This window comes from Ochotona curzoniae, unplaced genomic scaffold, assembly GCF_017591425.1.
Source record: "Ochotona curzoniae isolate NIBS_2020 unplaced genomic scaffold, NIBS_Ocur_1.0 contig_1014, whole genome shotgun sequence".
Lineage (NCBI taxonomy): Eukaryota > Metazoa > Chordata > Mammalia > Lagomorpha > Ochotonidae > Ochotona > Ochotona curzoniae.
The window spans coordinates 32,910,043-32,924,303 of record NW_024464920.1 but is presented as its reverse complement, the minus strand read 5'-3'; the positions used below and the strand labels follow the sequence as shown (position 1 = coordinate 32,924,303).

The 14,261-nt window shown below is 40.7% G+C and overlaps 1 protein-coding gene across 1 annotated transcript; it reads right to left on the bottom strand.

Annotated features, from left to right (window-relative positions):
- Positions 1-9,032: 9,032 nt before the first annotated feature.
- AVPR1A (arginine vasopressin receptor 1A) lies at positions 9,033-12,341 on the bottom strand. Its single transcript, XM_040990126.1, has 2 exons — positions 11,344-12,341; positions 9,033-9,380 (listed from the first exon to the last, which is right to left on the bottom strand). Exons 1-2 carry the CDS (start codon positions 12,323-12,325, stop codon positions 9,094-9,096), a joined length of 1,269 nt encoding a protein of 422 aa, XP_040846060.1. The 5' UTR covers positions 12,326-12,341; the 3' UTR covers positions 9,033-9,093.
- Positions 12,342-14,261: the final 1,920 nt, after the last annotated feature.

Here is a 14,261-nt window from a genome sequence, read left to right as displayed (position 1 = left end):
TTTCAATAGATGCAGAAAAAGCTTTCGACAAAATCCAACACCTCTTCATGCTAAAAACTCTAGCCAAAGTAGGCATAGATGGGAAAATCCACAACATAATCAAAGCAATTTATGAAAAACCCAACGCCAGTATCATACTGAATGGAGAAAAGCTAGAACCCTTCCCACTGAGATCTGGAACAAGACAAGGGTGCCCGCTATCACCACTGCTATTCAACATAGTCCTAGAGGTACTTGCAGAGGCCATAAGACAAGAAAAAGAAATCAAAGGCATACGTATAGGAAACGAAGAAGTCAAGCTTTCACTATATGCAGATGACATAATCCTATACATAGAAAAACCAGGAGACTCAATACAGAAACTGCTAGAACTTATACGAGAGTTTGGCAGAGTGGCGGGGTACAAAATTAACGAACGAAAATCAACAGCCATAGTGTACGCAAATAACACCAAGATGGAAGAAGATCTAACCAACAGGATACCATTCAAAATAGCAGAGAGAAGTATGAAGTATTTGGGAATAAATCTAACCAAAAGCGTAGGAGACCTATTCGAAGAAAACTACAAACTATTTAAAAAGGAAATTGAACAAAACCTCAAAAGATGGAATAACATCCCGTGCTCCTGGATAGGCAAAATCAATATCATTAAAATGTCTATACTACCACAAGCAATATACATTTTCAATGCAATTCCAATCAAATTGCCCAAAACATTCTTCACGGAACTGGATACAATGATTCAAAAGTTCATCTGGAAGCACAAAAAACCACGAATAGCTAGAACCATCCTGAAAAATAAGAAGTCAGCAGGGGGAATCACAATCCCGGACCTCTGGACATACTATAGAGCAGTGGTTATCAAAACAGCCTGGTACTGGCACAAAGACAGAAAGGAAGATCAATGGAATAGAATAGAAGCACCAAAAGGGAACCCACACAAATACAGCCAATTAATCTTTGACAAAAAGACCAATGACAGCTCAAGCAAGTGGGAAGGCCTCTTTGGTAAATGTTGTTGGGACAACTGGCTGATAGCCTGTAGAAACAAAAAAATAGACCCACATCTATCACCATACACTAAGATCCAATCTACATGGATAAAAGACCTAAACCTACATCCAGAAACCTTCAAACTCTTGCAAGAAAATGTAGGAAATACCCTGCAAGACCTAGGAGTAGGTCCCGACTTTCTAAGAAGGACACCAAAAGCAATAGCAGTTGAGAACAGAATAAACAAATGGGACCTCATCAAACTAAGAAGCTTCTGTACAGCAAGGGAAACAATCAACAAAGTAAAAAAGCAACCCACAGAGTGGGAGAAGATCTTTGCACACGATATAGGCGATAGGGGGCTAATTTCCAGGATATATAAAGAACTTCAAAACAACCAAAAAACCAAAACAAACAAGCCACTCAAGAAATGGGCACGGGAAATGGGCAAACATTTCACAAAGGAACAAGTCCAAATGGCAAACAAACATATGAAAAAATGTTCCAGCTCCCTAGCAATAAGGGAAATCCAAATTAAAACATCGATGAGGTACCACCTAACACCAGTAAGATTGGCCCACATAAACAAGAACACCAACGACGCTTGCTGGCGAGGATGCGGGGAAAAGGGAACCCTACTCCACTGCTGGTGGAGCTGCAAATTGGTACAGCCTTTATGGAAATCAGTCTGGAGAACACTCAAACAACTCAAAATCTGCATACCATATGACCCAGCAATAGCACTCCTAGGAATATATCCAAAACACCTGTTTTACGACAAACCAACATGCATCCCTATGTTCATTGCAGCACAATCAGTAATTGCAAAAACATGGAAGCAACCGAAATGCCCATCAGCAGAAGATTGGATAAGAAAGCTTTGGTTCATCTACTCCATGGAATACTACTCAGCTATTAAAAAAAACAAAATGCAGTTCTTTGTGGCTAAATGGGTACAACTGGAAACTATAATGCTAAGGGAAATGAGCGAATCCCAAAAGATTAGATACCACATGTTTGCCTTGATTTAACCTGTAATTTTTTGTTTGGTTGTTTGTTATTTTTTTTTTTTTTTTTTGAACCTGTCATTGATACTGTCTCAACCCAGATGTTTCGAAGAAGGGAACTTGCATTATTTTTAACATATTGTTTACCCAATACTATGTCAATTAATTCCATAATGTTGTATATTGATACTGTGGCCTCGTTGGGGCTTTTAACTGACTGGATCTTTACTCTGTTAGACCTATTTTCAGACCATAGAAGGTCTCCCCAAGAGGCCACTGAACTTATCTGGACAATAAGACGCTGAACTTTATGCTAGGCATGTGTCTGCAAGCAATGAATCTCAACCGAACTTGAACTATGGTTATGCAACAAGGTGGAGGAATCCACCATGGGGGGAGGGGTATGGGAGGGGTGGGGGGAATCCCCAGCGCCTATGAAACTGTACTACACAATACAATGTAAGCAACAATAAAAAAAAAAAAAAAAAAAAAAAAAAAAAAGATAATGAAGTTATACGAAGCGCAGCTTAGATATAAAAATACAAAAAGTAAAGAAGAAAAGGAAATATATACAAAATCCAGTAATGACAGCTGGAATGACTATATAAATATCAGATGAAGCCAACTTAAAAAGCAAGGATGCTGCTTTTTGGAATAACTGTTGAGAAAGTGGAAGAAAAAAGATGAAGGAAGTGTGCCAAATCTCATTAAAAGGAAGTCAGTAAATTATAACTTAACTGCAAAGATCACAAAGGATTTTATTCAACTTCATTCAGAAGTAGGAGTTAGTTACAATAGGAAAGTTGGAATATTTTAAAACCTCTAGTATCATCTAATTTTTCAATTATGTGCATCAGAATAGGAGAACTGTATTGGGAAACAATTTAGGCAAAGAGATTCAGGTGCCAAGATGGTGTATTTCAATAGATGAATACTGTTACTGTGAGATGATCATGTGCAGACACTGTGAAAGCAGAGCTTAATCATCTTGCCTAGGAGGAAAAAATCTGTTATGGCACAAATGTCTTACAAGCAAGGGATTAAGCATTATGAAATGGTGATTACAAGGCAGTTAGGTGGGAAGAATGTTGGTGCTGGAGGGCAGTGTTGCTTGCTTAATCAGACACACAGATTCTTTTTAGTAATATTATTTAAGCCTCTGAGTTCCCAGGCCCATTCTCTTATCCTACACTCTGGGTCTTGGAGCTAATAACCAGAAATGGAGCCCTCAGAAGCAACATTTTGATTAAATAAATGGCTCGAGACAAAGTTCAGACAGCACTTTCCAAGAAGTGAGTGACTGGATCATTTGATTTTACTTTGCTACTTCAGGCATATCCAGACATGGGACGGATCCAGAATGAAAACCTTGAAAGTAGGTGGTATTTTCCATTGCTTGGTAGAAAAATAAATAAATGAGACCCTCTACAGCCTTTCTGCTCTGGTGATGCCTACATCAGCAGCCTGGTTGGGAATTTAGCATCTCACAGTCAGTCCTGAGGAGTCAGAGTTCACATTTGACCCAAAGATCATTTGCCTGTTAGCATTTGAGAAGCACTTTACCAACGACCAGGATATGGAGATGGGCCAGCTGATGAGTGCTGTGTAAATGAGTGTTCCAGACTGGTTTGAAACATTCCCAATATCTCATGACTCTAGCAGGGATTACAATACACATATTATTTACATGAATTTTATTTATTGAACATCTTTTATATGCTAGTAAGACAGCAAAAATAAAAATGAAAAACTTCCTATTTTTTAGAAAATTTTTTTCTGAGAAAATAGAACTATAAGCCAGTATTATGAATCATTTTGGTAGGTGTCACAGTGAAGGTGCTTAAAAATTTGAGGAGCAGAAAGGAATAAATACATAACTGTAGAGATTAAGAATAGTTTTAGCAATGAATGAATAACTTTGTGTTAACACTTCTTTATAGAGCTCTTCTGGTATACAATATTTGTATGACCATTTGTAGTCATCTTTTGAAATAACAGTGATATTTTAAAATACTGACTTCAAATTCCTTTTCTTCCTTTCTCAGCATTCATGGCTTCTGGTGTTTCAGTCAAACCCAAAAATAAGTTTTCAGCCTATGTTGTTATGTTTCAATCTTTAAAATAATAAAATTTAGATGATATAAATGAAAATTGATAAGATTATTATAGGAGAGAAAATTTGAATTTTAAATATTGTAAAGTAAAAAAAATTCTTGATCTTTTAGTTATGTTGATGTGTTATTACCACATTCCATTTTTTTTTGCAAGAAATCCAGTATTCTATGTGATTACAAACTGTTTCAAGATCCATTTAAAACTAGAATTATACAATTGGTCCAGGAGAAACACACTGTAATTCTCTATGTAACAGTCCCAGCAATTCCAAGAAATAGATAAAAATAGATGGCTTTTTAAAAAGGCTGGGTTATACACATGACCTCAGCTAACTTCAGTAATTTTGATTATTGTAATACAAAGTATAACAAAATTATCTTTTTCTTGATAGTAATTTACTAACAAGGCAGTTGCAAAGTTTCGCTTACTTTTGTTATTATAAGATAGCATTAACATAAACACTTTTCATACTTAAAACTAAATCTGTAAGTAGCTACCAACTGTAAAATATATCTACTTCAAAATCATAATTTACTCAAATCATATTTTAATGTTAAAGTAAGTTGTAAAAGAATTACTTCAAACATATATGAACTTTATTTTTATTTATGAAATGAAGCCAGCAAAAAGTAGAATTAAGAAATAAATACACCAATTTTTCAATATATTACCATCTTCTACTTTTTCTTTGGGGGACAAGTTATTCAAATGCAATCATAAAACTTTCCACATCTATTCATATCCAGAATCATATAGTTGGCCCAGAAAAAAACACGCTAAACAGCATAATAAACTAAAGGTTATATACATTTGAAAAATAGTTCCAAAGATGGAATACTGGATAAATAACATTAATTCTTGTTATTCTGTTACAGATATTAGCAGAAACATCATAGAACACATTTAAGTCATAAATCATGTGAAGTAAAGGTCTTTGTGTGTGGAAATGCTAATTATCTTGTATTAATAATAACTGTTCTGATTTTACTAGTATATTTATTCTCACATTTCTTTGTCTGAATTTGTTCATTTGAACCAGGAATGCATGCTAGTCTTCTTTGTACCATTCCACTTTTAGTATATGTGCTGCTGAAGCAAGCACCTGACTCAGGAATATAAACAGTTGTAATTCACTTCATAAAACTTTGTTAATATTTTTATGTAGAACATATAAAGATGCATGTGTATAAAAATGGAAAAAGACAAGTATCATTGAATTTTTAGCCATGAAAACCTATGTTTTTATGCCAACACACTATAGTTGTCATATAGATTTTCATTCACAGAAAGAGTGTAGCCAAAGACTGTGCCAAGATAATATTCTCATACTGTCTGTGTATATAATGAAATCACGCAATATGTACAATTCAGTCCACATACACCTTCTTGGAAGCACACAAGAAACAAGTTTTGTTCTGAATAGCCCTGAATCTTAGCTCAAATGGAAAGCTCAAATTAAAATCAAGGACCACCTGCTAGTATGCCCTGTGCTCCTCTTGAGTCTAAGTGTGGGCAGCAGTACTGAGTATTACTCAAAGGGCACATGCAGCGCGGGAATATAGCAGGGTTGCTCTGACTGCCTCTGCACACCCAGGACCAGCATCTTACATGCCCCTGCCATGGGCTTACTATACATAGAGCCACACCTCGTGCAGAGTCAGGAGCCAAAGCTCTGCTAGGAGGGATAAGGGATTGTTCTCCGTTATCTTCTAGATGACGTCTGAGTATGTTTTAGAAAAAGTCAAGCTTGAGGACATAACCTAAAACTCTGATAAGCTTTAGAGTCTGAAAACATAAGACATCATCCTAATTGGATTATTTTACTTGTGTAACAATGAATGAGACTTGTATTTCTTAATTTTCAATGATATTCCATTCCAGGAATTCTAATAAGCTTAAGAGAGTACTGCACATTATTAAAATTACTAGATTTTTATTCCCTAAAACCACACCCTTCTGTCAGTCACAGCATAAGCCTTCTTTGATGGTGATGATAATTTTTTTTAATATTGGAAAAATGTATAATGGACCACCAAATCTCAACAATTTTCCTTGTAGTTACTTTAAAATAATAAGAAAACAGGAGTTTATACTTTTACAACATATTCTCCCACATTAGCCCAGCAACCACTTAATATGTCCTTTATAATTTTTTTCATTATCAATTAGTGTTTCAGAATTGTCCCATAAACCATGTGATCCCTACTGTCAAAGTTTTTAATTAGTCACATTCCTGAAAACCACAGACACATTTATATTGTGTGTTTGGATTTCCCCAAATATTATCTGCAGAATAAGAATAAAGGTAACACTATACATTTATGCTTGAGTGTAAACTCTATTCAGTATAACATCTCAGGTCATTTCTTTGATTAAGCAAAGAAACACATCTCTTTCCAGAACACTTCCTCTTTGCCACCTATAGTTCCCTTTCTTTTGCAAATGGGCAACCAGGACTCTTCCAAGTTGGAGTAATGTTTTGGAATATATGAATGCCTTTTCTGAGTGCGTAATGTTAAGGAAGATTCTCATTGGGCAGATATATTTTCCCAGCTTTAATCATGGAGGATAAGCCACACACTTGCATTTGCTTAGTGCAGAACTACCATCCGGATGTTCCGTGGCTCCTCTATCTATCTTCTAGTGTCTCGTGTCCTGGAACATTCCAAAAGGAGAAAAGATATTTACAGAGGATGACATGCACTGTATTTAATAGAAGTTTCCAGAAATGAGAATCAAATGGAATTGGATTTCCTGAGGCCGCCTGTCAACATTTTAAAGGGGTATCTATAGCAGGACAATGAGATTGCTACTTTGGAAATGAGTCTACATCTTATCTTTGGATCTAGAGAGTTCATCCTTTCCCCAGTCCAAAAAGATTTAGTTTATGAACTATCAAACAAAAGGGGTCTAAACAGCTGACGATCTTACTAAGGGCAAGACTGTTGAAATGCAGTTTTAACTCAAATAATAACAAAGTGATAATTTAGCTCCTGGCTTCTATTAGGCAATGCCCTTTAAGAGAATATTTTTGTTATTTTTAGAATGAATTCTAAAGGGTTTAATCTTTACAGGACATTTGGAAACATTTTTTAGGCCTACCACCCCAGGGAGTCTTGAGGCTAATTTGGAAAAGCTGAGGAATGAAGAGGAGTTAAGCTGATGGTGCTAGGTTATCACAGTGCCATCCAGTCCTTGGTCTCTTAGCTACAAAGCTAAAAAGGAAACCCAGCAACACCATTAAGAGCAACTCTTACTTCCCCTAAAGGTTGTAAAGCAGTTATGACCTATTCTCAAATCTTTGCATGGTCTCCAGGTAGCCATCAGACAACATACCTAGGTAAAAGAAAAACAAAAACACTGAGTTCCATGAATGAAAAAAAACAAACCCAGTAACAATAGCCAAGTAGTGTTGTAATACACCTCTGTTCAGAATCAAAAAGAGTGATGCTTACGGTTGGCACCTGCTTTCAAATGGTATCTCCAGATTGGAAAACTTTAGTCAGGCAGCAGAAGGTAAGCGGTGCTTTCCAATGAGTCAGCAGATCTATATGTAAAATTCAGGATTTTATATCCCAGACATGAACCCCAGCAATTCCTGTTAATGAGAAATAAATGGAGGGAGGGGGGAAGCTGTGCAATTCTAAAGATTCCAAGACTATAACATAGTAAGAGCAACTGCCAGCTTATACACAGCATTTCACAAACTAAGAAGCTCTCCTTCACATGTTGGTTTTCAGCCAGTCTTCATGATAGTGTTGTGAGGAAAATGTCATCTTCATTATACAGGCAAGGAAGTAGCTTTCTACGTTTTTGAATAAAGTGCCTAAAGTCACTCATTAATAACGAAGGAAGCCAGATGTGATGTATGGACATTCTCTTTCCATCCAGCCTGCTTCCTCAGTGCTTGCCCCCACCTCTGCTCTACAAAGCGCCTGTTAGATGAGAGGGAGAGAAGAGGCCAAGATCAAGTCATTCCTCTTTAAAAACTGGGAGAACCTTTTACACCTTGGATGACTCTCGGGGGAATCTTTTCCATGAATCCACACTCCTCAAACATGAATGTCAATGATCATATTACATATGTGTATCATTATATGCATGTATATTACAGCATATCAGAAGATACCCTATAATACTGATAAATGTCTTTAGAATATCAAGGGAAAGTCTACTGAGAACCTTACAGAAGCCTTTTACTGTCCTAATAAAAACCTGACATTGCCACACAAATATGAAATTAAAGCAACTTTGTAGTGGAAGGAAAAGGTATAATCTTCTAGTTAGCAATGCTATCTCTAACTTTCAATATCTTAGAAATCCCATTTTTCAGAGTCATTAAATCATGAGGAAACTTAAGGAAGACACTGCCCTTTCTAAACCTATCTTCTTCAAATTCAGAGAGATTTATAGCTTCCTATAGAAGCTTTCCCTTTTTATCCTTAGTGATTCACCACCTATTGAGAATATCCCAGCCCCTCTTGTCTCTCCAAGACACCATGTGGGGCTGCATAAAAGCATGCATTTATCGATTTTAACGGATAGAAACAGAGTTTTTCTGAAGTCTCTTTCAATTACTAAGACTGATGATGAACTCATTTTGTCACAAAATTGCACCCCTACATCATTTCAGTTTAAATCAATCAATCCTGACTTAAAGGCAAAGTAAAAATAACAATCTAAAAAAGTGACAAAATATAAAGTTGGGTTGGTTATGGTTGTTCCTTTAGGAATTTAACTTCTGTTAAACTTCTGGGAATTAGACCTACACATTTTAGTGTAGTATGCTCCACTGACATGCACATAAAAAACAATTCAGTGTTTACTGTAGTCACATGGAAAATGCAACTGGAGATAGTCTTGTACTGAGGGAGTTGCTGTCCGCCCATCTTGTAAACGTTCATTTGTTCTCATGTTTTCCAAGCTAGAAATAGCCCAAGCAGTCAATGACAAGAGTCAGACTGCCTGAAATTGGAGCTCAGGTGGAAACAGGAATGAACTTGATGGACTTGGAAGACTTGGGTGAGTCTTTCCATGTACCAGTACTATTAGTAGGGCTTCGGTTATTAGAGTAAGAGGTATGTCTTCTGCTCATGCTGTCAGTGTCTTCTTTGTTGAAGTTTTGCTTTATATTTTGGCAGCACGGGAAGCTTTGGACACAGTCTTGCAGAAGATGGCCACTAAAAAACATGTATATCCAAGGGTTGCAGCAACTATTCAAAGAAGCCAGTAGGGCAGTGATGGTGATGGAAGGGTTTTCTGAATCTATGAAAAATATAAAACAACGTTATGTAAGCAGCCAAAGGTAGGTAGCTGATACGGGATAAATTACTTTTTTCAATTAAAGAGGAAAAAGCTTGGGGTTAGCATAGAAAATGAGCTATCTCATTCAACTGTCAGGAACATGGACAGTGTTTGGAAATAAGTTACCTGTGGAATATATTTTTAAAAATCAGGATGCCTTAAAATTAGCTTTAATGCTTTAAAATCACATTATGATATTTAATGAATGGGAATTTCAAGAGGTTCAGACTACTATTAATGATCTGTTAAAAGATCCCATTTCTCTAACACTGGCACTATATGCCTTAGGACAAAACACTTACAGAAATTTCGTAGCATTTGAAAAAAATACAACCATATAAACAATCCTGTGCTAATATTAGTTTCTCAGGCAAAATCAGACATTCGGGGCCATATTTAACAGTAAAGTTTCAAGTCCTGCACATAATCTTATAATATCAAAATATATGGAACATGCAATTGAGGTATACCTAAAAAGATAAAAACTTTGAATGTTTTTCCTCAAATAATTAAAAATTTTTCTTTTAGTTTAAAGAATGTTATTAATCAGGAGAGAGAGAGAGAGAATCTCACGAACTGCTCCCTGGTGGGAGATGGGCTAGGACCACTTACACGTAGCGGGATGACCAGATGACCACGTGAGGAAAATGGCCGCCGTGGCTTTTATACATCTTAGGCATGGGGGAAGGGAGAAGGTGGCCAATGTGGGCTCTGACATTAAAAGTATATCCAGGGGCCCGGCGCCATGGCCTAGCGGCTAAAATCCTCGCCTTGAACGCGCCAAGATCCCATATGGGCACCAGTTCTAATTCCCATGGCCCTGCTCCCCTTCCAGCCCCCTGCTTGTGGCCTGGGAAGGCAGTCGAGAAGGGCCCAAAGCCTTGGAACCCTGCACCCATGTGGGAGACCTGGAAGAGCTCTTGCCTCCTGGCTTTGGATCAGCACAGCACCGGTCGTTGCGGTCGCTTGGGGAGTGAATCATCGGACAGAAGCTCTTTCTCTCTGTCTCTCCTCTCTGTATATGCAACTTTGCAATAAAAATAAATAACTCTTAAAAAAAATGTTAAGGTTTCACAAACCTAACAAACAAGTAGTAGGTCAAGGAGTTTACACTGCATTTTTTCATGCTCACTAATATCATAGCCTAGAACAATATTTATTTATATTAAGTTCATACTGTGATTTTTAAATTTGCAAACACAACTCCCAAAGCATATGAATACATGGTCTTCAAAATTTCATGGGAAATGAGTGTTATGAAAAAACCACACAATTTTTTCATTTTTGCACCAAAGATAAATGTGTCTTTTCATTTCATTTATGTGTAAATTTTTGAAATATCCTTGTATACTCTCAAGAATTAAAGAAGATAACACCTCTCAGATACCTCTTCCTGACAAATATTATCAAACATTCCTGAACACATTTGGCTTAAAAGTTCTTTTTCTTACTAAATAAAAAAAAATGTGTTTAAGATTCAAAATTAAATAATATGCTTTTTTTTTTGGCGGGATGGATAGACTGACCAATGACTGTAAAATATCAGATAAAAGTGTTCAAGTAGTGGCAGAAGAAAAAAAAGTTGCCAGTACTAAAATAGCAAAACTGCGTCCATTTCGCCTCCTTGTTCTTGTAGTGAGTGTCCTTTCACGGCCCAATACATGGATCGCAAGCTTGGCGAAAAGTTTCGCTGGCTTGTGGAAACGTGGCTGACTCCAGCGCAGCCTCGATCTGTGAACTTAGAAGTATCGTATGCGTAGAGAAAGATTCCTGAGCTGCATTGCGGGAACAATGAATAATAACACGGGAATAGGGACCCCAGTAATTTGCTTTAAACATAATAATTTTCTTGCTCACTTAGAAGTTTAAGACCCCTTGTTTCTCTCTTGCCATCCCCCAAGCCTTCCAATGTCCCAGCACCTACCGGTCCAGTTGAAATTCTCATCCCACACCGACCACATCTGGATGATGAAGAAAGGCGCCCAGCAAACGATGTAGGCCGTCACGATCACAAATGTCATCTTCACCGTGCGGATCTTGGCGCGCGAGATGCTCTTCACGCTGCTGACACAGGGAGTGAGCAGCAGCCCCTTGTGGAAGGCGCCGGCCGCCGCGCGCTCCGAGCCCTTGCTCTGGCGCGACGCGGTCTTCCCGCGGACGTTGCTCCAAATGTGGTAACAGATGAAGCCGTAGCAGGTACCTAAGATGACCACGGGTGCCACGAAGATGCCGCTAGTCATCCAGGTCACGTAGGCGCGGGAGCCCCAGGGCTGGATGAAGGTGGCCCAGCAGTCCTGGGCCTTGGTGACATTGTTCACCTCGATCATGGAGAAGATGAAGTACTGCGGTGTGCTAAGCACGAAGCTCAGCACCCAGGAGGCGGCGATCATGAGGCGTGAGCGGCGCGCCGGCTGCTGCAGCGTCTTGAGCGGGTGGCACACCGCGATGTAGCGGTCGGCGGTCATGACCACCAGCATGTAGGCCGACGCGAACATCCCAAACACCTGCAGGTGCTTCACTACGCGGCACAGCCAGTCCGGGCCACGGAAGCGATAGGTGATGTCCCAGCACAACTGCGGCAGCACCTGGAAGAAGGCGACGGCCAGGTCGGCAAGGCTGAGGTGCCGAATGAAGAGGTGCATGCGGGACGTCTTGCGTGGCGTGCGGTGCAGTGCCAGCAGCACGCTGGTGTTGCCCAGCACGGCCACCACGAAAGTCACGGCCAGCACCGCGATCTCCAGCTTGGCCAGCTCCTCGTTGCGCAAGTCCGCCTGCGGCTCGCGTCCTCTCCCGGGCTCGCCGGCCTCGTGGCTGCTGTTAGCACCGCTGGCGCCCAGGGGCCACCAGGGGCTGAAGTTACCTGCGGGTTCCACGTGGGAGCCTCCAGAAAACCGCATACTATCCATGCAGTGCCTGCTAGGCTTTCCTTAGACGGCTGGACTCTCGTGGGGAGCTGCCGCCTCACCTGCAAGAACTTGGGCTCCCGGCCCCTAGTGCGCTTTCCGCAGGGTTTGAGGATCGGTGCTCAGCGTCTCCGCTTCCAGAGCCCCTCCTGCAGAGCCAGCAAGGTCTCGGGCTGAAGAGCCACCTCACGCACTGCTCCAGCTCGGGAGAAAGCTCAAGTGGTGCGCTCCAAACCGGGCTGCGAATTGAGTTGCTAATGTGGGGTCCGTTTCCTCGGGAGGCGCTGCCGATCGTCCTAGCGGCTGACAACTGTCGGGAGTCCAAGTCCCTGCTCCTCGCCGGTGGCTCCCGCCCCTTCCCCTACGTGGGTGGCTTGTCCTTCCTGCTTCACGGCTGCAGAGGTGGAACTGGAAGACTCGCTGATCCCAGGGCGTCAAAGGCAGGGTCGTGGCGCTTTCCCAGTCTTGGAAAACTGGGCGTGCGTTCCCTCGCTGACCCACTGAACTGGTGGTCCTCAAGCCTCTCTCCTTAGCCCCATTAACCTTGCACTCGACTTCAACCCGCGTTGTAAACAGAAAACTTAGAAAGCTAAGGTCCGCACCCCCTACGCACCTGCACTGGACTTGGAGCCCTCCCGCTCCTCCTCCCGACGAGGGCAAGTGCCTCCCGGCTCAGCCAGTGAAATTCATCTTCCCCTTGGGGACAGCTTTGCTCAGGGACTTGCATCACTCGTAGCCCCACATCTCCGCCGACCCGTCTTTCGTGGTAGGAGCTGCGTGATTTGGCTGCTAGCCTTTGCTTAGGTCGCCCACTCACGACCTCGGCCCCTGTGGCCCGAACAGTTGCTGCTGCTGGGCACCTATGGGACAACCGGGACAAGAAACACTTCTTGGTTTTCCAGTTTCCCTATGGGGCCGGAGACTTTTGGATTTCTCTTTTGACCATATTTCCTAGGATTTTCTTTAGGAAAGCCTGAGAATGCGGCCACGGTAGCCCGTGGAGTATTTTGATTACTGTTGAACGTGGGGAATCTCTTCTAGCGGACGGAAGAGGCGCTGGCAGCGGCAAGTTAGGCGGTGCTGTCTGCGGCTGGGGAAAGTCCGCCAGGCTCCTGCGCTGGGCTGTGAGAAGAGCCAGTCTCCAGGTAGGAAAAAGGAGCGCAGAAGTGAGAGAGAAAGCGCAACAGCTCTGTATATTGACTTTGGACCCCTGGAGCCCAGCCGCGCAGGGGGGAACCGGCGCAAAATCTACTTTCCAGATCCAGCCAAGCTGGAAATGTGTTTGAAAGGCAGCAAGGGGGCGCTGCTTTAAACCCATTGTGCAGGAAAGAAAAGAAATCGGAAACGAAAAGGAAAATTAGAAGATGAACAATTATGTTAGAACATTTATATATTGTGGCCATTGCATAAATTTGATTGTCTCAGAAAAAAATTGTGAAATATGTGAAATATGATACCCCACAATAAAGATGTTTCTTGGGACAGTCAATGATAATTCTTTAGGTCATTCCGTTTATGCAGGCAGAATCCCCAAGACTATCACATTTAGAGTGCTGGGCTCCACATTTGCAATTCTGGTTCATTGTGTCTGCGTGAGCCTCAGCCTGTGCATTTGAGAAATGGGGAGAGAATCAAGTCACACAATGCTTTGCACAGGTAAAGGGCTCTGAAAACTGGAAACTGTCTTTTTTTGGCTCATTTCTCCAAGAGACTAAGAAGCAAAAATTAAAATGGTTCAGTGAGGTAATGAGTAAAAGGTTTTTCCAGACCACCTGTATGGAAAAATCCTTCAAGCAATTAGGTAATAACCATTGGCTTGGAGCAGTGACCTTTTTAAAGTCATAAATTCTATAATTAGTGCTCCTTATAAAAATATAATGTTGACTGACCCCAGTTTCCCTGGGCATGGCAGAAAACTGGGCAGAGCCTGGCAACATCA